General features: G+C 34.0%; 1 protein-coding gene across 1 annotated transcript in view; it reads left to right on the top strand.

Moving 5' to 3' along the window:
- LOC115275305 (diacylglycerol kinase beta) overlaps window positions 1-25,429 on the top strand; it is a 296,124-nt gene that overhangs the window by 256,034 nt on the left and 14,661 nt on the right. The window contains exons 18-19 of the mRNA XM_029919005.1: window positions 20,189-20,274; window positions 22,586-22,675. Coding sequence (XP_029774865.1) covers window positions 20,189-20,274; window positions 22,586-22,675 — 176 coding nt within the window. The remainder of the gene's footprint in view (window positions 1-20,188; window positions 20,275-22,585; window positions 22,676-25,429) is intronic.

Raw genomic sequence — 25,429 nt, 5'->3', positions numbered from 1 at the left:
TCTATGCCAGTAACCAGTCCAGATGCTATTTTTCAAAATAGTCTGTTTCCAGCAGATATTTTTCCCTCTTCAGTATCGTGAAGTACTGTTACTATCACCGCTAATCACATACACTGCTTGCTGGCTGCCTAAACATCCAGACCATCTGTTTGAAGAACTACTGCCATTTCCTTTCCTTGTTCCATATCAAATGAAGATCTACCATAAAGAAAAAGCTAGTTCACAAAGAATAGAAATCATAACATGATTTTTTCATTTGCTACTTACAAAATCTAGTGATTATCACTCTTTTCCAAGATACTTTATTAATAGGTAAGAAATGGTAAAATACATTTATTTTTTCCAACAGAACCATGTTCTTTTGATACACTGAAGTCACTCGTAGTTTATTTGGCCTAGTTTACTAATATCTTCCACTGACCTGTTTTCTCTCTATCAACATGAGAGTAAACTTTAGACCAGATGAGGTGGTAAGAAACTCTATACTGCTTACATGAGCTTTTGAAAAAACAACAGCAACAAAAACACATCAGTGTGATTAAACTCAGTCTTCAAGGTTTTTCTCGGAAACTAGACAGCAAATATTGAAATTGGCTTCTTTTAATGCTCAGAGTAAAATGTATACCGTTGTGTCTTGTGTTAAATAAACATAAATAATATACAACTCATTAGCACGGATGCCTGCAGGATACTCGTCTCTCTTTTCCACTCCCTGCTACCTGTTGTTCAATGCCAGCTGGGCAGGCATCTGTAGAACGTCCTCGCTGTAAAAGGCAGGATCATCAAACGCTTTTAGTTTAGTGTCTTTGTCAGGCTTCAGACACCAGAATCTGAAATATCATGATCAGATCATTGGCTATGTGAGTCACAGGCAGGAAGACCCAACTGTAGAAAGCCAAGCAAAGGACAGTCTTGATGTTAACACGGAAGCTTAGTCAGACTGTCCCTTTTTCTCATTCTTCAGTGTACTCTGAATTTTGAAGCAGAAGCTCTTATTCTGCAGGAGTAAGCAGTGATGTATTCCAAAGTCTAGCCATTCCAGGACCTCTTTATATCTGTCGAGACCAGTAAATCCAGGATTTACCTCTTTCATAAGTAGATGCAATGCCCATGACTGCTAATTACAAACCTCTGTGTCTCATTGTCTTTTTCTGTAAAATGAGTACCTGCTTCATAGAATACTTGTAAAGTTAAATGGCATGATGCTTATGAAGCCTATAAGACTAGGCTTACTGTGTATATTCTCAATTAATGCTGTTTATTATCAATAGTATTTATAGTAATTAGTTTATAAGTACATGTTTGTACCTCTATATAAATATAATGCAATAATGTTGATTTTAGCCTCGTTTTCTCATTTCATTCTTTCCTACTCCACTCTAAACATGTACGACATGTTTCTTTTCACTCTCTCAATTTTAGACACCCTATTATCCTGCCCTCTATTTTAAGATATTGAAAGAATAAACGTAATGTATGTACTTATGAAAATCTCCACTCAATAAATATTACATAGAAAGTGTATTAAAGGCCCCACTGCAAGCACTAATACTCCTAACATATTACCACTGCAAATGTTTGTGTGTATCTTCCCAGAACTTCTGATAGGAATGTAAAACCTAAAGTGCATATGTGAGGTATTTACATATAATATATTCATATATATATAATGTATTCATACACACATATATGCTGTATAGATAAATAGATTTTTTATAAACTTGAATATAGGTCTTATGATCTGAAACTTTCTTGTTTTTTTTACGCTGCAACTTGCTTATTCTTTTACTCTTTCTTGCCCATCCAATAATAAAATCAAATTAGTACACTGAGTATAAATCAGAGATTCCTGGGTTGAATTGCTGATTTTATACTTAATAAATATGATGGATGTTGTTTGAGTTGAACAGATATTGATCAGTTTCATTATTTTTAAGAGCTACACAGTATTCCGTAGTTCTGTTTGCTGTCCTATTATTGATAAACTTTGAGATTGTCTGTACTTTTAAATATTACCAAATATGTTAACATGTATCAGTTTACTTATGTTTTTGAAAGCACACTCAAATATTTCATAGAATAGGTTGATAATAAGTAAAATTTCTTGGTTGAGAATATTTTCCATTTTAATTATGGGAGGTTCTGCAAAGGTTCTGTACAAAAAGCTTGTATTGAATGATAATCCCAGAAGTATTATAATAAGGCTTATTTCCCACCATGTTCCTTATATGGGCTATCTTCAGTAATTTCTATTTTTGTGCAATGTGATAGGTGAAAATATATTAGTGTCATTTTTATTTGCATGCCTTTGATTACTTATAAAGTTCAATGTGGTATTAATTAGATTTGCTTTTCTATAAACAACAGAATGAAGTCACTCCTAGAATTAATTGAAAAATAAAGAACTCTGTTTCGGTAAAGATAGGGATCAGGACAATTTAAGGGAACGGAGAAGCAAGGATAAACGACAAAGTCCCATGGGAGTTGTTGCTGAGACAAATTGATTCCAGTTGCTTTTGGTATTTTTATTTCTCTGCTCAAGATTCACATCCCAGGGAGAAGTATATTTATTGGTTTCTGTTGTTTCCCAAGGCATAGCCTTGGTTTATATAGGATGGGACATCTTGACTCACTGCCCTGTCAAGAATCTATCTAAATGGCTTGTTTCCTCAAAGTTACATGAGGATATTATAACCGGATGATGAAAGATGAATTCTGAGGGAATAAATAATAGGTGTTCAGTACAATCCAGTCATTGGGTTGTCCAATATCCCTTCTTTTCTGAATATACCAATTGAAAAACAAAATTATGCCATTCAGTACATTGCTACTGCTAAATACATAATGAAAACACACATTCACCTAAAATGTAGACAACCCAAAGTCTCAGATATCCAGCTCCAAGTCCTGGTTTGCTGGAAACATCTGTGGAGATGACTATTTTCTCCTTTCTTTCTATACATTTGGGCTTAACATACAGAAATGTAGGGGGGAAGTTAAAATGTTAACTAATATTAATTTAATGGTGTTGCTTTTAATAACATAAAGACTGAGATACATGCAAAGTCTATGTCCCTTGTTTTGCAACTTGTTGAAAGTTATAGCTGAAATTTAAAACATTTCTCATGCCTGTGTTTTTACCCAGTGCAGTTACCTGTTTTTCCCTGATACTATTCGTGTTAGCTATCAAATATTTCCAGGTCTCCTCCCAGGCATTGATTTTAGAGTACTTCATTTCCCCCTTGCTATTTAGAATGTCCATATGACTCTCTCACAATACCCTATGGGCAGAAAGTAGATATTCCATGCTTTCTTTTCCTTTACCACAGCAACCAGCAGTACTCTAGATATTGGCATTTTTTGTTAGCTTGGATCCCAGAGTAAAGAGAGGGAGAAAGAAGTGAGGGAGACACCCACATCACCTTACAAATGATCCCCATAGAGTGGAGGATAAATAAGCCTTTGTAAGGTGATGCCACTAAGATTTTGGGTTATTTGTAATTATATATAACCTAGCCTAGGGAAGAGGTCCTATTAGTACTCTCTATTTCCATCATATAGCCACAAACCTATTCCCCCTTGAGAATCAGAGTCAACTATATCAGTTACAACCATATCCTTTGTTGTTGTTGTATTGTTTTGTTTTGTTTTTGCTTGTTTGTCTAGAAGTATGAAAGCCTCAAAATATTTAGCTGTCAATTTTAGCTCTAACTCACTGAAAACTATGTTGTCTCATAAGGCAGCATTTTTCACTTCAAACATCTACATGATGATAGTTCAACACGAAGGGGATGGAAAGCAAAACTTTGAAAGTGTATGCTAGTCAGTGTTCTTCATAGAAACAGAACCAATAGGTGATACACGGAGAGTTTATTATAAGGACTTGGCTTACACGCTACTGGAGACTGACAAGTACAAAATCTACAAAGTTGATGTTTCAGTTTGAATCTAAAAGCTGGCAAGCTGCTTTGGCACCAGGAAAACCCAGTATTCTAGGTTGAAGGCCACCAGACTAATGAGTTCTCCCTTTTGTTCAGCCTTTTGTTTTAATTTGACCTTCAACTGATTCAGGGAGGCCCATACACATTATGGAGGTCAAGCTCCTTTACATAGTCTACCAATTTAAGTATTAATCTCATCCAAAAACACCCTCACAGAAACACTCAGAATAATGTTTGATTAACTATCTGGGCACCCCATGGCCCAACCAGGCTGACCATAAAATTAACCATCATAGTGGGTCTTAAGGATAATTGTAAGTTTAATCACTTAAGCATTACATTTTGGCCCCAGACCATGTTATTTCCGACATGTGTAAGCAGTGTCATATAGGTTAGACCAGGTGCTACAGTGGTTTGTAGTACACCAATTAAGTGTTCCCACCGATTCAGTGACTGAGTCTTTAGTAGGCTGTTGCAGTGTTCTCTTGACCAACTGCTTCTGCCTGCTAAAACAGAAGAGAAGGCTTTCAAGTCTTAGTGGCATCAGCCTACTGTCCTTCTTCCTTCTCTGTGAAAGGAATTTTTTGAAGGGAGACAGCAATATGTGAGACACTCTGATAGTGTGTGAGGCATTCAATAACTCAATTACTACGACCTTTGGCAGAAACATAATGGGAAGGAAAACTAAATCCAGTTGCTAGAATAAATGTCTGCTGCAGTGAGGCGAAAGGCTGCAGTTCCATTATGGAAGGAGTCAGATTAACTTAGGCTACTCCTAAGTAGTTGGCTGAGTCCCTTGAAGTAAATCAACACATTGGAATTCACCCACCAGTTTCTTTGATGACAACTGAGCACTCCTGAGTCCTAACTACCCTTCTTGTTTAAGAAAAATTAGTATTTATCTCTTTCATCACCTCCACGCCTGCCAATGCGAACATGAGCCTTTTTCTGTGCATTTACTAGGAATAACTAAGGAAAAATGATGATTGGGATTCCTTTGGGTCATTTAAAGTCCTAACTTATCAGTTCATTCTGAGACGTTCACTAATTTTCCATTCCTATCCTTTCCAAGTCCTTTATCGTGTAAGAAATGTTATTAGGTAGTATTGTTGAATTGTATTTCATAAACTTTGGATATTATTCTGTCCAGAAAAGATAGACAACAAATTTTATTGTTTAAAATACTGCCCTTGGTCAACTGGCATTTTTCCTGTTCCCCTGTTACTCCCACTGTAGTTGTACTTACACAGTAGTCTACTTCCTGTTACTTCTGATATATCATGGAGGGCCATTGGCAAACCAGTTTCTTTGATCCTTAAAGCATGAGAATGAAAAAAAAAATCCCTATGAGGGTGGTGCCTGGGTGGCTCAGTTGGGTAACTATCCAACTCTTGATCTCAGCTCACTTCTTGATCTCAGGGTTATGAGTTTAAGCCCCATGTTGGACTCCACACTCAGCCTGTAGCCTACTTTAAAAAAAAATCCCTATGAGTACACAGATATGGGCTGAAGGAGTCATGCAGAGTAAAGGCAGATTCTGAATAGATGGGGGTGATCCCAGGCATTTGAATGTCTTAAAAGTTCCCCAGTTGATTCTGTGCAGGCAGCATGGAGAACCACTGAATACATAGATCAATTGTTCCATAATAGGTATTATACGTCAGACTGATACTGCACAATTGGGGTAACTTCCCAATTCAATTGATAATAATTATAGTGAATTCTTAGACAATAATAAGCCTTTTGCACTACCATTTTTTCAGATTGTCACACACAGATGAATCGGTAACCCATGATTATCTCTTTAGATCAAAGTTCAAGTTCAAATTTCAGAGAACAATGGTCTCATTGGCCTGGCTTTGGTCACATGCCCACCCTATTGTTTGATTCAGTGCAGTTGGTTTCCTTGTTTGGTAGATCAACCACAGTCGTTCCCAGCAGTATGCTTCCCCATGATCAAATAGGCCAAAAGAACAGATGCTCCAAACAAGTTTTTTTTCTTATGTATACCAAACTGTTATATTTCTTGTGTAAAGCATATGTTCTTTTATTTGCCCATTTTCCTTTTGATTTATTTGTCTTTTTTATGTTCATCTTAAGATCTCATTATGTAAATATTAACGCCATCATTCTATATGTGTTGCAGATGCTTTCTTCTAGTTTGCTCAGTGTGCTTTCAATTTACAGATTTTCTTCTTTTTTTGTCCATATAAATATTCAGTTTTATCTACTAATTCTGTACAGAATCATTTCTCTATCTTATAAGTTTTAGAAACTTCTTTTCTCAAGCCAAGATTATGAAATATTCCTGTATATCTTCTTTTATTACCTTTACATTTTGTTTAAAGGTCTGACCTTTCATCTTTAAGATTGAGTTTTCTCTTAGAAATGCATTGAAAGATATGGATTATGTAGACATGGAACACATTTTCCACTGCTTTGACATCGTTTCATAGATGAGGAAATACTGTATAAGTTAGAGTATCACTGCCCTTTGCTTTGTTGGTCTGTTTGATTTTAAGAATAGAGCATTTTATAGACTTGAACTTCCTAATCATTCTCTCAAAATTTAGCAACATTTACTCTCCCCAGTTTGTTAATGTCTCAAGTTAAAAAAAATGGGTTTGAATGGAATTGCTTTGAATTTCTGGTTTCATTTGGAATCACCGTTGAGAGTGCTCTGTTTCTATACCATTGCCTACACTGTGTCCCCAGTGGCAGACCCGCACTTCTATAGGAGAACTGTTTCTCTATTATAATCCGGGAGGCAAATGCCACATGTGACTGCTCTTGATGGGGACGCGGGGCAGGCTGTAACTGACCCGCTCACTTGTTGTAACTCCTGACACTCCTATTTGTAGCTGTGCTATCCCTGATCATGGCTTTGTTACCGAAACTGCCTTTGCAGTGGTTCCCTTTCAGTGTTTTACTTTGGAAACGGTTCCATTCTATAAGCTCTATCTACTAATCTAATATCCGTTGTGATTTAGTTTCAACTTTGTTTCTGGTATATTTCCAACTGCTATCAAAGGTATACTTTAAAAAATTATTTTATCTGCCACCATGAGGTTGCAGTTATTCATTCTTTTAAATTCCTTTTTCCCCATTGTTTTCGCTACCATACCAATTTATAAAATCTTTTTGTATGCATCTCTTCTCTCACCTGACCTTTATTTATTTTTTCATTTCTAAAACTTTGTTTATAGAGTAGAAACTTTTTGATGCATTGGAGCTATACTCATGCTTAGTGTGAGTTATTTAGTCTTTGGACATTCTCCTTTTTATCTTTAATTATTTTCAAGATAGAAAAGGAAATGGATATTAGTTTGTTTCCATGATATCTCCTTATAAAATTATCTCTGATTCTATTTTATTAATGGTCTCTAAAACTAGTATCTATGTCATAAAATTATTTTTCCTGATAATGCATATTGTGTTCTAATTGAATAAATTATTACAGATGTAAACTAGTTGGAAAAGATGAAACATAAAATATATATTTATATTGTTTTCTAGTCAGAGAATGAGGAGGTGTTTTTATCCTTCACATTGACATAAATATTCACATTTCTAGCTGTTACAACAACTGCATATGCTAATGTGGCCTCTGTAAAGTCAAGATCAAGTTTTTGTGTACTTGTGACATCATTTTTCCTTTCTGACTTGAAGCTTTGTGAAAGTACAGATGGTTTATTTTATTTTCAGATCATCCCTAAAATATTTCAGAAAAAATTAAGTATTTGTTGAAATGAAGTAACAGAGATCTTTTAAAATCAAGTAAATTGTGTTCCAGGTTGTTAGCTTAATTAGGTATAATGATTTTTTTTTTTATGAAAGGTACTACATATAGAAATCTTTGGTTTCACCCACCTGAACTAAATACAAAACATATACAGTATTAAAATAAAAGTTAACAGTCTACAGATTCTCATGTTCCAAATATACATATTGGCATAGTGAACATTTTTAAATATATTTTCCTATTGAAATAAATGTGTAACTTAGGAAAGACAAACAGATTCCACAAATTTTGTTACTTTCAGAATTTAAGATATAATTTTATATAACAAAGTTTCTACCATATTTTATGCAAATAAAATCCATCTTGAATCAGAACTGATGACCTACTACATAGGTCTCTTGTTATGGAATCCTGTTATGTCAGAGAGCTAAACAAAACCCTCAGAAGGCTGATGAATAGATCACAAAAATTCAATCCAACTCTACTGGACATATCCAGAAAAAAATGCTGCAGTTGTAAAAAATTGTTGACAAAGTAAAAATAAAGCCCTTGCCTCACCCTTTCAACCCTTATGATTAATCCTATTTTATGATGATTTTGTGAGCTACAAGCCCTCAATTAAATGTGTGAACTTAATTCTCTTGATCACTAGAGTATAAAAGAGTTTGAAAGTTGATTTATGTTTTTATATTAAAAATCCATAGGTAGTAAAAGTAGGAAAACATAGTGTGCTCCTACAATTAACAAAGTCATGTAACCACGTGCCTTAAAAAGAACTCTCTCATTTTGGTTTATTACAGTTCTAAAGTCACGTTCCACATATACCAGCAAATGAATTATGACTTTAAAGATGTAGAAGAATTTGAACTTTTGTTATTCATCTCACAAAGAAAGCATTAGTAGTTGGCTGAATAGCAATTAGATGGAGATTCATATTATTATTTGAAGGTTATTACTTATCTAATTTCCCTGAACACTCTAAAAAGAACCATTTTACCTGGATTGGCTGTTAGAAATACCCACTTCATTCATCTGTATGCTTTAACCTATTTCTTATTTTATTCTCTGAAAGTAAAGTTTCTAATAATTAGCGAACTAATTTATTTGAGTATTCACAATTTGCGAAGCCTTCCCAGTATCTTTTCTGGTAGAACTTTCCCATCCTCCCCAGGCAGTTAAAGGACACGGGCTTACTAATGAGTGAAAATAAGAAAACTCATAGTAGATGATTATGTCAGAATCTTTTAGGAGTGATGATCATGTAGTTTATTTCTATAATTTAATTAAAAGGAATAACATTGGACAGTGTAATTCACACAAAAAAATAGAATAATGATGCAACAGCTAAGTTAAAAGCAAAACATAGCTTAATAATCATAGCAATGATAGGAACATAAGTTGATACAGCATATATTTATTAAATGGCATACAGATGTGAAGAACTGGTCTTAGAGCTGCCAGTCCAGTTTGAACAAAAAAAGATAACACTTTTTACTCACATGGATTTATGTTACACTGGAGGAAGACAGATTAAACTAACAAACATTCAGCAGAGAAAGTAAGGAGAATATATATTGGTAGTGAGTGGTCTATTCTTTTATATAAGTTGAGCAAGGAAGAACTCACTGAGTATAGGCATGAAAGAGATGAGGAGGGAGCCATTTGGCCATCTCATAGAAGAGCAGTTAAGGCAGAGGAAGGAGCAAGAAGAAAAGGGTCGGGATGGGACAATATTGACATGATTGGGAGACATTAGCAAGATGGCCATGGTGGCTGACCGAGAAAGGTTATAAGTAGCAGATGAAATGGACTTGCCCAAATCACATAGGGTCCTACAGTTAAAGTGAGTATAATAATTAGGTTTACCTAGGACTCTTCTGGTCTATTCCTGGTTTTCCAGCATCCATCCCAATTTAGTATTTTCCCAGGAATCTTGTATTTTTAACTTACATGTTATTAATCGGTACATTACAATAAACTCTGAAGATGATGGGTGTGGAAGCTCTACAGTTTGTATATCCAGTCTCTGCCATGTTTTGTTCTAGAAAGGTATAAGATACATACCTGTCCGGTGAATGGTGTTTTTACTTTAACATGTAATCATTACATCTGAAATATTAGCAGAAAAAAAAAAACCCTCTTTTTTCAGACCTTCCCACACACAAAGACAAGCAATAATTTCTTCTGAAGTATGCAGTGAGTTCAAAATAAAACTAAATGTTCAGTAAACACCCTGACTTGTATACCAGCCCCTTGTGCCTTGGCCACTGCCTCCTATCCCCTTGTGAGATGGAAAGGAGGAGAAATATACCAATCAGCAATGCCAGTGGTGATTGGGGGAAATCATAGGTTAGATTTGTATTAAATAAATGTGAAGAAGAGAAGTTAAGCGGTCCTGCCCAGAATGTTAGTGACTAGTTTGAATATTCATCTTCAGTATATTTACTAACTAAATATGTAGTTTGGGGGCACCTGGGTGGCTCAGTCAGTTAAGCGCTGGACTTTGGCTCAGGTCATGATTCCACAGTTCATGGGTTCAAGCCCTGCATTGGGCTCTGTGCTGACAGCTCAGAGCCTGGAGCTGCTTCAGATTCTGTGTTTCCCTCTCTCTCTGACCCTCCACTGCTCACACTGTCTCTCTCTCTGTCTTTCAAAAATAAATAAACATTAAATAAATAAATAAACATGCAGTTTAAATCTATAAATATTTGTAATATTTTTTTATTTTGCAATAAAACTTTTCAGCAAAAAATAGCTAAAAATGAAAATAAATATTAAATGAAAAATTCAGGTCTGAGTTTTTATTTTCTCAGAAATAATTGATAATGAACACATAATTTTATAGAATGCTTACCAATAAGTACCATTGACAATGGGAGCTCTAGTGTTATCATTGACCATATTGAAAAAATAAGCACAAATATATTATAGAAGCACCAATATCTACTTCAAAATTAATAGCTAATTATCTGCTCAAAACAACCATTTAAACTGCAGAAAATCTCCTTGCATATCATTCTTTGAAGCATGACTTTTCATTTAGATCAAATTATTTTTCCACATTAATGTTCATGTTCCATTCCAAGTTTTCTTGTGTGTGTTATAAGGGAGGTTATTCACGTAATATTTTGGTTTCACTGGCAGAAGAACTCTAAAAGATTAAGCAATGCCTGGGTGAGCTATTTTTCCACTTGGCCATTTGCTCTTCAGTGTAGTTGGGGTTTTGACTCTACTCTCTATGGAGACTGCTGTTGTCAATAATAAACTTCCAGACGTTAAAAAAAAAAGCCTTGTTTATTTTTACATATCATAAACATCTCCTCTCCCTTGGATATTAGGAAATAATTGTTTTCATTCTCTAGAGTTGCTTCTTCTTGTATAACTGGATACATCCTTTTTGGTTCATCCCTGAAAGTTACATCTTCCTAGAATTTCGTACTCAGAGCTGTGTTTCATGCACATATGCTTCCTTAACTTTATAATAATAAAATAATGGTGATTTGGGGGCATAGGTCAGGAATTACGCAAAATACAACAACTTTATGAGTTGGTCATTTTCTCTATTTGCAGATAAGAAAATTCATGATCAGTTTAAATAATTTGCTCAAGGTTTTAATCCCAAAAAAGAGAAAATATTTGTTTGCTATATTCCATCACAACCCTTTTAACCTCTATTGTTTGTTCCCTCCTCTTACTTCCTTTCTTAATTTTGATGATCAAAATATATTTAGATTGTTTCTGAATATTGCCTTCCATCTCAGATTTTTTTCTTCAGCTCCATAGATTTATACAGCTTCTAGGCAACATTTCCAGGTTAGTGTTCTGTAGATGTCTCAAATTTTGCATGTCTAATATGAAACTAATTTTTTGCCCTTTCCCAAACTTGCTCACTGACTTTTATCCCATAATATGATGAATAGCACTGTCCCTTCTCTTGTGACAGTGCATTATTTCACACTGTTTAGAATTTCTGATCTAACCACTTTCCTGGTATCCTATATTCACCCTTCATTTTATATATTAATCCTTCACTCACTTCCTGTCCCCAGTTTATCAGAGAATTAACCTACCTCAGCGTCAAAATTCAACTCAGGCATCTCCACTTTTATTAAGCCGATCTTGATACACTTCTCTGTCTCCATCATTGGCTCCCAAAGCACTTTCTCTTGTGACCTAAACTGTGTGTGGTTTTGTCTGCTTCCTCAGTTAAACCAGTCAGATACTGGAAGGCAAGCACCTGTCTTGCTTTTAGTCTCTGGAACTGAATCTAACTCAGTTCCTGGTGCAGCGTTGTAGTTAATAAATGCATATTAAATAAGGGAATCGATGCAGGTGCTATAGCCTTCATAAATATTACTTTTCTCAGTATATAAGTATTCTATTAAATGTATCTCTCTTACTTAGGCATTTATAGCTATTCTTTTATATTTGATTCCTGTCAAAGTATTTTTGCTCTCTATAGAAGTTCAGATGTATTTCCTACTTCACAATACCTTCTTACTTCACATTCTAAAATTAACTTGGTGGAATGATCTAATGCATATAAAAAACTCATTTTAATTACTAGTAATAAAAGAATTAGAATGACCAAGTGGATTTGAGTAGATTTGCTAAACAGACCTAAGCAACCTAATCACTTTTGCTCTTACATTTTAAGAGTTAATTTTAGATAATGTCCTTTGGACCACAAATGATATCTTTGTGCTTTCCAATTGGAAGTATTAGGAATGAATTATACCAAGTTAACTGCTTTGAATGATCAAGAAATAGGTGAGGTTTCTGGCTAAGTTAAAACTCTTCATCATACTTTTCATTCTTCAAAATTTTTAGTCTTTTCTACTTACGTTTTAGTTATATAACTTATAAACTTAGAAGATATAATTAAATTGCATTTTCAAACATATACATATCTGTTAGTATGCAAGCTGTGTATACACACACACACACACACACACACACACACACACACAAACAGATTAGGATTTTGAGGGATGAAGACACATGTACCTGGCCATAAGCTTGATTGTGTATTTGTAGTACTAAATATAGTTAGATAAATACTGAGTCAAATTACCTCCCTCCCTTTCTAATGCAGAAAACTCTTAACATGTGGAGATCAGAGGAAATGTCCAAAAAAAGTCTGAAAAAAAGGTTGTTTTATGTTCTTCAGTTACTTAATTTATGTTTATATATATGTAAGACATCCTAAGTCACTTTCTATTTTCTCCATACCAGAATAAGTATATTTTAAAGTAAGATCTTTATAAAAGTATTTTACTACACAAATGAAATCTTGAGTAGTTTCAATAAAAGGTCAAATTATTTTAGCTAATTATTTGTTTTTATTCTTTGAAAATGATCAGAAAGATTTTGATACTTTAATACATTAATTTTCCAAGAATTATGTACATCAGTGAAAAAGAAACCAAATATTTGGACCACATTACAGAGCCTACTTTGGCTGATTTCTCCTTTCTAACTCATTTTATGCTAAGGAGAACATTATGGTTATTTAATAAGGTAACAGAGGTTTCCCAGGAAAGATAGTCTCTCATTTTCCATCTCTCGATATTTCTTTGTCATTTCTCACTGCCTTTCTCCTTTACTGTCTTTCTCTCCTTTTCTTGTAAAATGCGTATGCATAAAATATGTTTTCGATTTTTCCAGAGATAATGAAATTAATGTTTCAGTTAGTAATGGTGCACTGGGATATATGTTTTCTCAAATATTCTGGAAGTTATTTCTGGCTGTCGTGGTAACAGCAGTTATACTGGGTTCATCATGATGAGTTCAAATTACATTTTTTTATGACTTTCCCACTTGTCTACATGAAATGCCCTCTTGCCAAAACTGTATAGATCCATCTTTCATTCAATATCCTTGAAAGACTAGCTGCATTTGTTAAAACAGGTACATTTGCTAGTTTACCTAACATTCATGTTTTATTAGAAAAATAGAGTACATAAGATACGAGATGGGAGGACATGGTTATAATTAGTTTTACTCTGAGCTGAGATGATAGGGGAGGCACATTCCAGTTGATGAATAATCACTTTGAAGCTGACATTAGCAAGATGCACAGAAAAGGGTACTATATAGGAATGTATTTTGGTAACTTTGTAATATATAGTGGAGATGAGACCTTGAGGGACATAATTGCTTCATGCATAGGTTTTTTTCAATGTGACTGAAACAGCAATAATAGTATCCAGTGATATCAAGGTATGCATAGATGCAGTCTGAGTATAAAAATATGAAGTGGAAGGTATCAAGAATTTGTTTTCTAGATGGTCAGTATGGTTTCAAAAACAGTATCAACATTGCAAATCAGAAGATTCAGCCTGATTTTAGTGAGGCAATTGTGAAGTCATTAGTCTTATAACTCTAAGAATAATATTTAACTGTGTCCATGCAAGTATGGATATGAATTGACCTGAATAATAAGAGATAAGTATGCTTGCTTTCAGCTCAAAACGCCTAAATCAAAATGCAGACCTTTCTTAAGGCAAACTCTTGATACATTTTCTAAACGAAGAAGAAGAAAAGGAAAAGGAGAGTTGACGACATATAATAAAATCCTTTTTGATCCATCAACCTTGTGTTTCTTTAGGAAATATGAAGAGCACTTACTAATGGGCACTCATCTACATTATTATGCTAACGGTATTTATGAATCTCATACTGGTTTCTTCTAAATATCAAAAACTATAATTTTATAGTCTATTCATTGTTTGGTAGCTAATTGATAGAACCTAATTATATATAATTAACAGAATCGTTTATTTTCTTTGAATGGTAAAATGTGAGATATATTCTAATTCCTATATGCCACTGTTTAAGAAATCAGATTATAAAATACTTTGCAAGACTACGGAATCCATACTATAGGTTTTCTTTCTTCTTTTTTCAACAGTTTTCCTTGTGTGCTTTTTAAATACTATTGTTAGGTACAAATTAAAACTTTCTAAATTTTCTTTGGCAGTTTTATCCTAACACTTCTTAGCAATGGAAAGTAGACTTCTAAATCTTAGATGCAATATCTTGATTTGCTTTTAGTGGTAGTAAGCTTCAAGATCTCACCACCCACTTTTTTACAGGGTGTGGTATAGTGGTGGCTATTGAGCAAATGGGGTAGGAAAGCAGCTGACACAGAGCCACTAAATCTGTACATTAATATAAGATCTCCTTCAAATGTAGCTATTGGAGCTAAATAGTAAATGCCCTAGGAGAGCACTGACCAACACTGGAAGCTCAATAATTATTAATCCACTTCATAAATCACCTTAAGCTTTCATTTCAATAAATTTCCATAAACATAGCCTAAATAAATTCTGGGGCCATGCATGATTACTTCATTGAGAAATGTTTGTATATATTAATTTGCAAGTGGACCTCTGAAAGTGGTAGGTGAAAGTATAATACACAGTACTAAGATGTCCACAGACAGGCGTCTTTCCAGACACACCCTATCATCCCTCTTATTGTTAGGATGTCATATGAAGTGGGAGCCTCACATCTGCTGGTCTTTACAGCTTAATGAGTGAAAAGTCATTGCCCATTTGGAGCCCTGCCTTTTGGTTCTTGCCAAGTGTCTTGGATTTATTTGTTCTCCAGTTGGACCTCTTTTCCTCTGTACTTTCAGGCCCGAATACTATAAGTAGTTCACCGGCCACAGTTTCCTATTGGAGGTAGGGATACTCCTCATTGTCCGTCCAGCTTTGCTTGATAGGAAGTCCTGCCTGTGATTATTTTGCCAGAACACTGAGGGAGAGGGAGCGGTAGAAATAAAGACATGGCACTCTGACCTATAAAACATATATATACTTTTAATAAAGGGAGAATAATTGAATTAGAAATAACCCGTGGCTAGTACAATGTAATTTACACATATATATTGTTTCTTTCTTAAGACAGCCCAATGAAGCAATTGGTATTAGCCCCATTTTAAAGATAAGAAAACTGAGGCTCAGAATGATTAGATAATTTTCCAAGGCTACTATTCAGTGAATGAATGAATTAAGGAGTGGATGAATCTCTAGGGAAAATAGTATGGGTTGAGTGGAATAAGAGGCTGAGAAGGAGAGGTCAATTTTTCAATCCATTTAGCAGTCTATTTACAGAGAGTAAGCTGGTCTGACAGTCACATGGGGTTTATGTTTGGGGGTAGGATGGTGCGGAAGAACCACTGATGACAATTTTAAAAGAAACAAGAATGAATAACAGATGAAACATCATCATGGAGTAGAAGAACAATGGTGAGTCAAATGGATGGTTAGGCTTTCACCAGAAACCATTAGCTCTACAGTAAACTTATCAGCTGCCAGCATATCTTGAAAAACTTTTCTATGCTTCTGTGAGACCATGTTTGAAGATATAGGTGATAAATTAATAGAATATCTTATAGCCAAAACTGATTTAGGGAGTATTCAAAAATAGAAATTTTATTCAATAATCATTAAAGGAATCGAAAAAATACTTTAAAAACAAAGAGACAAATCAAAGACTCACCAGAAATTGGATAGTTTATGTACAAGTGCTATCTTCAAAAAACTGTAGAGATGCTTCCAGAAAATGGAAAAGGAAGGCATTGTCTGGAACTCATTTTATGAGGAAGAATAATTTTGACAAAAAAAAAATAGAAATGGTATGAGGAAGAAAAATAGTATTTTTTTGATGAGTATAGATTCAAAATGTCTACAGAAAATATTGCAAACTAAATCCAGTTCTCTACAAAATATTAAGCAATATCCAATTTGGACATATAAAAATATTTTATGGGTATTTTAGTAATGCAAAAATATCTAAATGTGTAACCCCACATTACTGATTAAATGAGATCAACCATATCACTACTCAAAATATGCAGAAACAATTTTAACATCATAATAGAAAAACACCCCTTACTCTAACAGGAATAGAAGGAAATTTTATTAACCTTATGAAAGATGTCACTCAAAAAAGAAGAGAATAAGAAAATATGTACAAAAACCTCATGTTAAATGGGGAAAATAGAGAAATATTCCACTTAAATTTAGGGAAAAAATGAGGGTGTTCTCCATGAATATCCCCATTTAACAATGTATTGGAGCTCTGGACAGGACAAAAAGAAATAACAATTAGAAAGATTAGAGATCACTAATAGTACCATTATTATTAGAATATCATACAATTATTTACATAGAAATTCAAATGGATCTACAAAATATAGGCAATAGAAACCACAGGAATAATGTGGCTCTTTACAAGATCAAAATATGAAAGTTAAATATATTTTCTTATACCACCAACAAAACATTAATAGTAAACTATTTTAATAATATTTAGTATACCAACACACACTATAAAACAACCAAGAATCAACCTAATAACACAGATGCAAGATCTGTAAGCAGAAAATTAAAAGCTTTATTGAAGGACAGTAAGCAATATTTAAATAAGTCGAACAATGCTGTATCATGGGTGAGGAACCTTCATTACATTATACAAATTTTATTTCTCCCAAAATTGGTCTATAGGCTGAATATTACTCTGTTCAAAATCATAATTGGTTTTTATTTGTTATTTTGTGTGTGTGGAATAGGACAAGTTGACTTTAAAATGTACATAGAAAAGCAAAGTGAAAATAGCCTAGGTTCTTTACACTCTGAGATACAGATTTATAAAATTACTTAAGGAATTATAAGAATGTGGTACTGGCTCCGGGATGGACAAAATTATAAATAAAATAATATAGTTCAAAAAGAAATATGCTCCTATATGGAAATCTGATTTATGATGGAGATTGCATGATAGGAAGTGGAATTATTCAAGAAATAAAAAGATTAAAGAAGAGAGAATAATGGGTGCACAGCAGCCAAAAGGAAAGAAAGAGGGAAGGAAAGGAGAAAAAAAGTGACAAAAAAAGAAAGAGGGCTGGAGGGAGGGAGAAAGGGAGAGACCGGGAAGTGGGTAAAGGGATCTCTGCCTCACAACACCACAAACAACTTGTCAAAAGCCAAACTGAAATTAAAAAAAAAGATTATATATGAATTACCTTCAGACCTCTGAATAAAAAACATATCTTACACGATATAAGCCAAAGGGTTAACTACTTCTGTAAACATCGATGAATTTGAAAACATTAAACTCTTATGTATTAAAATACACATGAATTAATGTAAACAAATCAACCTGTAGAAGATATTTGCAATAAAAAGTATTAAAATTAAGAACAAGTAAAGAATTTTTTACAAATCAACAATGGACAAAGGAGTAAAGAAATAAAAGTCATGAATAACCATTTCACAAAAGAAGAAACACATGAAATTAAGAAATGTGGCATTAAAAGGTGTTAGAGAGAATGAGCCAAGTGTTATCCATACTGTGAACGGATGCATGCATTGGTAAAACTTCTTTGGGAAACTAAAATTGCATATTAGTATATCCTACTCTGAAAGTAGCCACTGTCCATGAGTCCTAGGAATATGTCCAATAATGCAGTTTTTGTAAGCACATAACCAACCAATCCAAATGTCCATTGACATGGGTATCAAAAGGCACATTCACACAAATGATATTTAGCAATAGAAATAAAATAACCAACTATACTTGGAGAGAACTTCAGCTATCACATGAATGAGTCTTAGTAATAATGCTAACTGGAAAAAGGAGAACGTGAAAAATATGTTGTCTATGGTATGAACATGATAACTAAAAATTCAGAGTAGTGCTCACCTCTGTGAATGAGGAAGAGAGAAACAGCACAGAAGGCTATGTAAGTTATTGGGAATGTTCTTCCTATGGGTGGGCAATTGGAACATAAGTGCTTAAATTCTATATAATATTATACATAATATAAGCAAACAAATGAGAAATAGACAAAGAAAATATTGCAGTGTGTCTAACATATCCACTATACAATACCTAAGAGAATACTTGGATCTTTCATGTTCTAAATATTAATGGCTCTAACTATTGGATGGTGGGGTTTTAGTAATTTATGCATTGTTTGTATTAGTTTAACAAAACGTTTTTCTAATAACGCTAATTTGAATGAGAAACAGCATTCATAATATGAGTTCATAAGATAATTATAAAAGACATCTCATTGGAAAAGATGGTGAGGGTTTGAAGATGCCGTTCACAGAAGAAATCACATGTGTAAATCTACAGGAATAGGCTCAATCCAGTAGCAAGCAGGAATGTGCGATTTTACAGTAACAGCATCATTCTATTTTTCACTATTACTGAAGAAATATTCTCAAGCTGTTTATCTATAGTGTTTTGAAGTTGAAGGAAATCGATATTTACATCTTTCATAGTGGGAGCTGTTCTGAGTAATGTGATGGCATACTGGAATATTTCCTTTCTAGTAGATTATCCTTCAAAACAGGCACATGTTTACGTAAACATACTTCAAATAGTATTAACTATAATACTTATTTTTTGTAATAGTGAAACACTAGAAACAGTTTGAGAGTACATGAATGGAAGTGGTTTATTTGATCATAGAGTGTTGACCTTATATAATGCATTGACTTATTATAAATTAGGATGTAACAGTATATGATCTGGCATGGCAAGATCTCTTAGATATTTTTAAATAAAAAATGGACACAAATACATTAACAGGATGTATAGCATAATCCCATTCATGTTAAAAATATGTGCATAATAATGCTCATACATTCACATATGTAAAAGTATAGAAAAATTTCTTGGATGATTGCATATTATATTACTACTAGTCAGTTATCCCTGGGTAAGGGAGATAAACAGACACATTCCTCATATTTCTGTTTTTTTCTTAATTGCAAAAAATAGGCATGTACAATTTTATAACTGTCTGTGATACCTGCCTTTTTAACTTTCCCTGAGGTGGGTTTCATTGCTAAGCACGATGCCATAAGCAGTAGCAACAGACACTATGGTATTCATTGCAGCCCACCCAGCAATTAGGCTTGAGTGTTCCTAGGTAGCAGACACCGCGGGCCATGTCAAAAGCAAGAGGGAAGCCTCCTATTTGCAGATCCTAAGTCAAAGGAAACAGAACCCCAAAAGCAGTGTGACCAGTTTCTTCCAGTATTGGAAAAGGCTGAAAACTCAGAAATATGTTTGCTGGCTTAATAGTTATATTTATATAATGATTCAGAAGATAATTTTTGATTAATGAAAATTGTAAATGAAATACGGTAATATATGTCACTTCGGATTATTTGTGAAATGCAGATCAAATATGAGAGAATATTTTAATAATAATTATTACAATGTACCAGTTTTTATAAACTTTAGAGTTGATGAATCTAGAATATACAGTTAAAATATGTTTAAAGCAAGACGTTAATTCTTTTATTTTAGAATTTTATTCTAGATAGGAATTGAATATCTTTCCATAAAATCATTGATGTTTTCTTACATTTTTCATAAAATAAAAATGTCTGTATCAGATAAAATGCTGAGAACATAAAACTTCCCAAGTCCTAATTTTAAAGCATCAATCATGTGCTATAACATGCTTATTTTTCAGGTTAAACTTTTTCCGTGATGTTCCTGATTTCAGAGTGTTGGCCTGTGGCGGAGATGGAACTGTGGGGTGGATTTTGGACTGCATAGGTAATGGGGACACACGTGTAATGTGGCTGGGGAGGGAGTGGTAACCTGAGTCTGTGTATGTTATTGATGTTATTAATGCGTTGACGTCTGTGAGTGCTACAGTGGTATACTCGGACATCTGACATGTTGCATGTTATTTACTGGTTTAATGTATTTTCTATAATTTGGAATTTTAATTGGCAAACTAATTTGCAATTTCCATCTAGAAATCCTTTTTTTTTTTTTTTTACATCCATTTCTCTTAGAATTTACTAAATCCTCAGAGCTTTTTTCAAATCAGGCTTTACAAAAGCCATTTGTTTCTTTGCCCTGGAGAGGGAGCCAAAGAGCATGTTAGCATTTGTGATAAAGTGTGTGCCAAACAGATGTACTTATTTCATTTAAGCATGGAGCTTCAAAACCTTACCCTCTGTGTATCAAATACATCAATCGTTATTATTACCGTAACTATTTTTTATTTATCATCAACTATCTCGTAGACCTTGTGCTAAGATTTTTACCCCAGCCATCCTAATTCCCACAACTCTGTGACATAGTATTGATAATCCCATTTTATAAAGAGAGACTTTAATGTATGAAGAAGTTAAATAATTAGGACAGGGTCTTAAGAGATGTGAATTGACAGAACTGGGATTCGAGCTCATGCTTTAACCTCACTTTATATTGCTTCTCTAAACTTTTAAAACTTTAAAAAAATTTTTACTGTTTATTTATTTTTAATAGAGAGAAAGGGAGAGAGAAGAGAGAGAGAGTGAGTGAGCAGAGAGAGGGAGACACAAAATCTGAAGCAAGCTCCAGGCTCTGAGCTGTCAGCACAGAGCCCCACGCAGAGCTCAAACCCACCAACTATGAGATCATGACCTGAGCTAAAGTCCGACGCTTAATCGACTGAGCCACCCAGGCAACCCATAACATTTTTTTAAATAAGCAAACAGAGCAGATACATAGCTGAGGATCAAAAGTAGACATGTATCACAAAAGCGTGATGGTTGAGAAAAATTATCTGGCTTTCAGAGACAGTTGTCAGAACTCATTACTAGTCAGTAAAATCATCATGAATCGGCCTTTATTAGGAGATAAATTCCAAACAAATATCCATTTCTTTAGTTATCCTTTCAGCTACCAAAAACGGGCCCTTCACAAAATGGAAATAATTGGTTCAAAAGAAGTTTGCTCTCTATGTAAATTGAAGCAAACTTTCATTTAATTAATACAGGTGAGAATATTCTCTCTTGTCATACACACAAAAGTATTTAAATTAAAAGTGAAGGCATGTTGTCAATACACTTTTGGTAAGCATCTTCCGACTTTAGTCCATCTTTTTTAAGAAAGAGTGAAAACTGTTTTTTGGCCTTTCAATAGAAGACATAAATAGTATACTATGGATTATCTAAGGAGAAAATCAGAATTCAAGAACTGCAGAAATTAAAGCCACTTGAACAGAGTCGGAGATCTTGTGAGAATGTTAGTGAAAACAGTAGGAGATTGTGAGTTTGTTTTAGCCTCCCAAATCTAAGCCTCACCAATCATATTGAGCACATCCATCCCTAAATAATCCGTTCTCTCCCCTATTCTTCTGCACAGGCACATACTCACTTTGAGGGTTGAGCAGGTAGAAACAACAAGGAAAAGTAATATATTGAGAGTCATCAAAGTCATATGATGGTTTAAACAAAACTATGTGGAATTTTTATGAAAGAGACCTTTTCTGAACCCAAAGTACTATGTTCTGTAAAGCTTAATCTCAAAGAACCCTGCTGAGCTCAGAATTACCCAGTTCATATGTTGTTTACCCTGACCCAAATCAGTGCCATGGGTAGGAATACAGGGAAACATTTTTAACATATTACTAGCTTCTAGAGTTTGATTTTTTGAAAACATTTTATTCCTTAAAGTGAAATATACATCAGGTTGGTGTTGTAAAAGGACTTTTTATAGGAACACTAACCTCCACTCTGATGATGTCCCTCTAGTACATTCCTATGATGCATCTAACTGAACCCTTGAGAATTTCAATGATGTTGAATCAAACCCACCATAATTTTTAACTGAGTTAAGATTTTAAAAGGCTTTATTCAGGCATAAGTCCTAAAAATTCCTGTCAGTTTGTGAATTATGGTATTTATTTGTGTTTTATACATTGTTATCAATACCCACAAATGAATTTTAATTCATAATTGTATATAGCTATAACACATAACTTTTTGTGCTTCTAAGTACCTAGTGGGATGCCTCATGCCAAACTGTCTTATTTACTGTTTTTCCATCTATGATCAAAATTTTATTTTATCTTAATTTTTCTTTTCCACAGAAAAGGCTAATGTTGTCAAGCATCCTCCAGTTGCTATTCTGCCTCTTGGGACTGGCAATGATCTAGCGAGATGCCTGCGATGGGGAGGAGGTAAAACAGCTAACACAATAATGAAAATCTTAAAAAAACAGAAATACAGTGCAGAGTACCCCCCCAAAAAATCTATGCCCATCATTTTTTATATATGATAACTGACATGTGATTTTAGTAAATGTAATTGCTGTGAGAGACACAGTATATGGTTTTGAATAATAATCTGGGGTAGGGAAACAAATAATGGACCAAGCACTAGATTCTGAGTGCTGGATTTTACTCTGATACTAATTATAGACTTGATGGGTCAAGGCAAGTTTCTAAACCTCTTTGGTTTGGGGTTTCTAACTTAAGAAATGAGAGAAGCATGGATTAACTTTAAAATAATGTTCAGATTTTTAATCTCTGAGTTGTGTAGCAAAATTACAAACAAAGGAAAAATTAAAAGGTAATGAATGACTTGTCTAAGAATAAATACATTAAGTAATACTTTTTTAGACCCACTTTATACCAGGTAGTGTGTTTTGTACCTGGGATACAGGGTTAGGAATAGAAAACAAGGTCTACCTTCAAGGGGACCTTGAATTCTAGCAGCATGCAAAGTCCTATGTAAACTGAGAGACTTGCTACCAACAAGTAAACCTATGAATAACTATCAGAACAAAGGCCTCAGGAGGAAATGACAAGATTACATAGGGAGAAACCTAATGGATGGATAATGACAGCCATCTGGAACTGAGGGTAGATTTTATAGGCAAGAAAGAGTCTCAAGTTCAGATACCCAGAAGGAGAAAGGGACTTGACACACTCAAGGAATTCAAAGTGGAATATTGTGCATGAAATAGGATAAGGGGGGAATATTTCAAAAAGTCTCAAAATAATTTGAAGTATCATTAATAGGCTCTACTTCTCAAAGATGCCAAAGAAAAGAAAACCAGATTTTGCTAAAGAACCCAGAACTGAAATCTTATTTTAGCTTCTAAACCCACTTAGAAAAGTTTAAAAAGTGTCTATTAAGACAGTGTGAATCAGAAAGCCCTTGGGGAGTTTGTTAAAAATACAGTGGTCTGACCTCACCCCAAATATGCTGAATGGAAATCTCTGGGGATGACCTAGGCAGATGATTTTTTTTTTAAACAAACTACATAAGTAACTCTGATTTACAATAAAAATTTGAGAACAATTGTTCCGTGAGTGTCTGGCCTGCTGGTAAACTCTAAGCCATGTGCATGTTTATATGTATATGTATATGAATATGAATATGTATATGTCAGACAGAATTGGAGACTAAGTTAAAAGCTTGGTCTATGATATATTTTTTAAATTTTCATTAGGGATATAATTTTATAAAAGGATATTATGAAACATTGAGTTAAATCATAGACTCTAAAGACCAACAGACAGACAGACAGACAGAATGAACCATTACTTATAAGATGCTAGTATTTGTCAGTACTTACACATGCATATTGATTAAAGGAGAATCACACATGTAGCTTCTTGTGTATTCTTTTGGAAAATATTTTTTATATTTAAAAATTAATGATTTCATTTAGATTCCAAACTTATAAATGCCTTTAATCTCAAAATTGACTTAGAAGTTCCATTTAGAGCACCTTTTAATGATCTTCTTATAAAACAAGTTTAAATATATTAGTATCAATGGTCAAAGACACATGAATTGTAATAAATGGAGTATATGGTATATATGTCAAAGCTCTTAAGGAGTCAAACATATTTAGAGACTAATGGGGGAAACTATTCAGCTAACTAGTCAGGAACACCTCTCTGAGGAAGTAACTTTTAAGCTGGATTTAAAATATAGGGAAGGAGAAATAGCCTTCTAAACTGAAAGGGCTGAAGGAAGGCTGATGTGACCCTTGAGTCAGTCATGAGGTAGTGCATAGTAATGGAGCAGGGGAGATTGGACAGGTAATCAAGAGCCAAAATAATGTAGGGGCTAGGGGTCTTGTTAAGAATTTTACTAGATTGAATTTGAAGCACAGAGTGAAACTTGCAAAGAGTTTCAAAAGTAGCGTAACACAATGATATTTATGTTTTTAAAAATAGATTGAGGCTTATAAAATAAACTTAAGAAAATTAAGAAATTGTGAAAATGTAGACAATCAGAGTTTTCCAATAAGAATTTGTGTTATAGTTTTCATAATTAGAGAATAAAAGGACTGGGTCAGGGTCATGATAAAACAAATGAAGACCAGAAGACAAACTGGGGTTGTGCTTTCTGGGAGGGACTGATAGAACCTGCAGGTGGATTGCAGAGGGGCTTTGTGGAGAGCAAGGTGTTATGGGGGATGGCAAGTTGCCTAAGGTGAATGATTTGGAAAATAGAGATGCCATTTCGTAAAGAAACATGCTCTGGAGTGTATTATTTCCTACCAGGTGTGTGGATAACTTTGAGCAAGTCACTTAACAACTTTTTCAGATTTGAAAAAATGATGGTGTCTGCCTTGTAGGTTCAATTTGATACCAAACTATCAAATTTCTAGCCTAGTGTTTGTGGTGAGTACTTTAGGTAGTTATAATAATTATTATCATGCTTAGCATTTGGGAAAGAAAATACTTTATTTAACCAATAATCATTTGACTAACGTTCAGTCACTGTAATATATTGACTTTAATTTTATTGTTTTATAAGAATACATTTGGGAAAATATAACACTGTAAGAATGTAGGATGCCTTAGGGTTTTTGAAAATACTTAGTTTACATTCTCTTTGCAGTTTTTCTGGCAATAATTAGCCTAACAAAAATTTAAGATTATGGCCAGGAAAATGTTGTTTCATGAGGGTGA

This window comes from Suricata suricatta, chromosome 2 (assembly GCF_006229205.1).
Source record: "Suricata suricatta isolate VVHF042 chromosome 2, meerkat_22Aug2017_6uvM2_HiC, whole genome shotgun sequence".
Lineage (NCBI taxonomy): Eukaryota > Metazoa > Chordata > Mammalia > Carnivora > Herpestidae > Suricata > Suricata suricatta.
The sequence above is the reverse complement of the archived record's forward strand: the minus strand, read 5'-3'. Positions and strand labels throughout refer to the sequence as shown.